This window comes from Apium graveolens, chromosome 5, assembly GCF_009905375.1.
Source record: "Apium graveolens cultivar Ventura chromosome 5, ASM990537v1, whole genome shotgun sequence".
Taxonomy (NCBI): Eukaryota; Viridiplantae; Streptophyta; class Magnoliopsida; order Apiales; family Apiaceae; genus Apium; species Apium graveolens.
In genome coordinates, this window is record NC_133651.1 from 2,753,956 (window position 1) to 2,756,652 (window position 2,697).

The 2,697-nt window shown below is 37.1% G+C and overlaps 1 protein-coding gene across 1 annotated transcript; it reads left to right on the plus strand.

Moving 5' to 3' along the window:
- The first annotated feature begins 205 nt into the window (after nt 1-205).
- On the plus strand, nt 206-1,699 carry LOC141659110 (uncharacterized). The gene has a single exon (XM_074465863.1). It carries the CDS (start codon nt 206-208, stop codon nt 1,697-1,699), a length of 1,494 nt encoding a protein of 497 aa, XP_074321964.1.
- The last annotated feature ends 998 nt before the right edge of the window (nt 1,700-2,697 follow it).

Consider the following 2,697-nt stretch of genomic DNA (forward strand, 5'->3'; position numbering starts at 1 on the left):
AACAAATAGGTCCTAGATCTGTTTTTGTATCCACTCTACATTTTGACCGAGAAATATTTAAATAAAAAAGGTTTATATTTACTACGGGGAGAACTACCTAATTCATATAATTAAAAAGTAAAAACTCAAATGTACTAGGTTTAAATGAGTATGCATAAAATAAATGTTGTCCATTATGACATTCTGAACTTTCTTAATTGTAGTGATGGACGACATGCATGAAATTTGGATAAACCTTCCAAAGTTCAGTGAAGGGTATATCAAGGGGATCAAGGCATTTATTAAGCATGCCTTCCACAAAATGGCTGTAGGCGATGAAATGACATGCCCTTACAAAAACTGTAAGAACATCAAGTGGCATTGTCAAGATGTTGTCTATGCTCATCTTATCTACAGTGGTCCTGATCCATTGTATGCAAACTGGATCGTAGAAATTTCACGAGTCGGCATCCCAAATTCTATAAGTACTGAGGATAGTGGTCGTAATTTAGGTAACGATATAGATTTCAGAGATAATCTAGAAGAGATGTTGCATCGTGCTAATGGACCAAATGCAGATGCTTGGAAATTTTATAGTCATCTGGAAGAGGGAAAACTTCCCTTGTATCCAGGTTGTAAAAACATTTCTAGATTAAGTTTTATTGTCCAACTTTATTCCTTGAAGTGTGTTCATGGAATTACGGAGTCAGGGTTTGGGGAAATATTAGAGATGATCAAAGAAGCATTTCTAGAGGCAAATATTCCCTTATCTTTTAGTGCTGCGAAGAATATAATTACAGATTTAGGTCTCGATTATAAAAAGATTCACGCCTGTCCAAACAGTTGTATGCTATATTGGAGTGAAACTGAAAAGGAAGAAAAATGTAAAACTTGTGGTCTTTCAAGGTGGGTTGTAGTTGAAAAGTCAAACACGAATGACGATAAAGCGCAGAAGATACCTCGTAAAGTCCCGACAAATGTGATGCGATATTTCCCACTACGGCCAAGGTTACAGAGATTATTCATGTGCAAATATTATTCAAAACTGATGGTATGGCATGCACTAGGACGTAAAAAGGATGACAAACTTAGGCATCCTACTGATGCGGAGGCTTCGAAGAAAATGGATGCCCTTTATCCTCAATTCTCCTTAGAAAATAGGAACATCAGACTAGGCCTAGCAGCTGACGGATTCAATCCTTTCCGTTGGATGAATATTAATCATAGTACTTGGCCAATAGTTCTGGTAAATTATAACCTTCCTCCTTGGTTATGTATGAAGCCAGAGAACCTTACTCTTTCAACTCTTATATCTGGTCCAGAATCCCCTAAAAATAGCATTGATGTGTACATGCAACCCCTAATCGCCGAGTTGAACGAGTTGTGGAATGAAGGTGCAGAAACATACGATGCTTCTACTGGTCAGACATTTACCTTACGTGCAAGTCTTTTATGGACAATCAACGATTTTCCGGGCTATGCAATGTTATCTGGCTGGAGTACGAAGGGGTATTTAGGATGTCCTGTATATAATTATGAGACATCTTCAATGTACCTAAAACATAGCAGAAAAGTATGCTACATGAGCCATAGAAAATTTTCGTGTGAAGGACACAAATGGAGGTTCGATAAAAAAAAGTTCAATGGTCAAATTGAACTGGGAGAGCCTCCTGCAACTTTATCTAGAATGGACATCGAAGAGTTATTGTCAAATTTTTAAAATGAGTTCGGAAAGAAGAAGAAGGAGGTACGAAGAAAAAAGGTGAAGAGAGTTGATTCCCCTTTCAAGAAAAAGTCGATATTTTTCAGTTTGCCGTATTGGAGCCAGAATTTACATCGGCATAACCTCGATGTTATGCATATCGAGAATAACATTTGTGAAAGCATACTTGGCACTATATTTAATATTCCTGGAAAATCAAAAGACCATGTCAATGCGCATTTAGATCTCGAAGAACATGGCATCAGGAAGGAGCTTCATCTTGTTAAATCAAGTGATGGTAAATACCTAGAAATCAGAGCTGCCATATTTGACATGATGAATGATGAGAAAGATTGATTTTGCAAGGTACTGAAAAATGCCAATTTTCCCTATGGTAGTGCATCCAATATCACTCGGTTTGTGAATACAATGGAGAGAAAAGCATCGGGCTATAATAGTCATGATGCACATTTTGTGTTGCATCATTTATTGCAGTTTGCGGTTAAAAAATCATTTAAACATGTGGTTGCCATCCCTTTAATCAGATTAGGGGCCTTTTTGAGAAGTGTTTGGAGCAAAGTGATCGACTTAAGTGAGATGAACAGGTTGCAACAAGAAATTCTATAAATTCTTTGTCAATTTGAGACTGTATTTACACAGGCATTTTTTGATATAATGGTCCATCTGTTGGTCCACTTATGTAGTGAATTAGTTTATGGTGGACTAACACACCTTCGTTCCATGTGGGGAGTTGAGCGGTATTTATGCAAACTTAAAAATTATGTGAGGAACAGAAGTAAACCAGAGGGTTCTATCGCTGAGGGTTACCTTGCAGAAGAATGCTTGACATTTTATTCAAGATTCTTAGGTAGCAATGCCGGATCATATACAGTCCAGTCTAGAAAATTTGAAGGTTGTCCAGAAAAGTTGGAATACCATATTGGTACACGAAAAAATAAAGACGGAAAAGCCATACATTTAAAGGTATCTCAGTGGACAAAAATGCATCATTATAT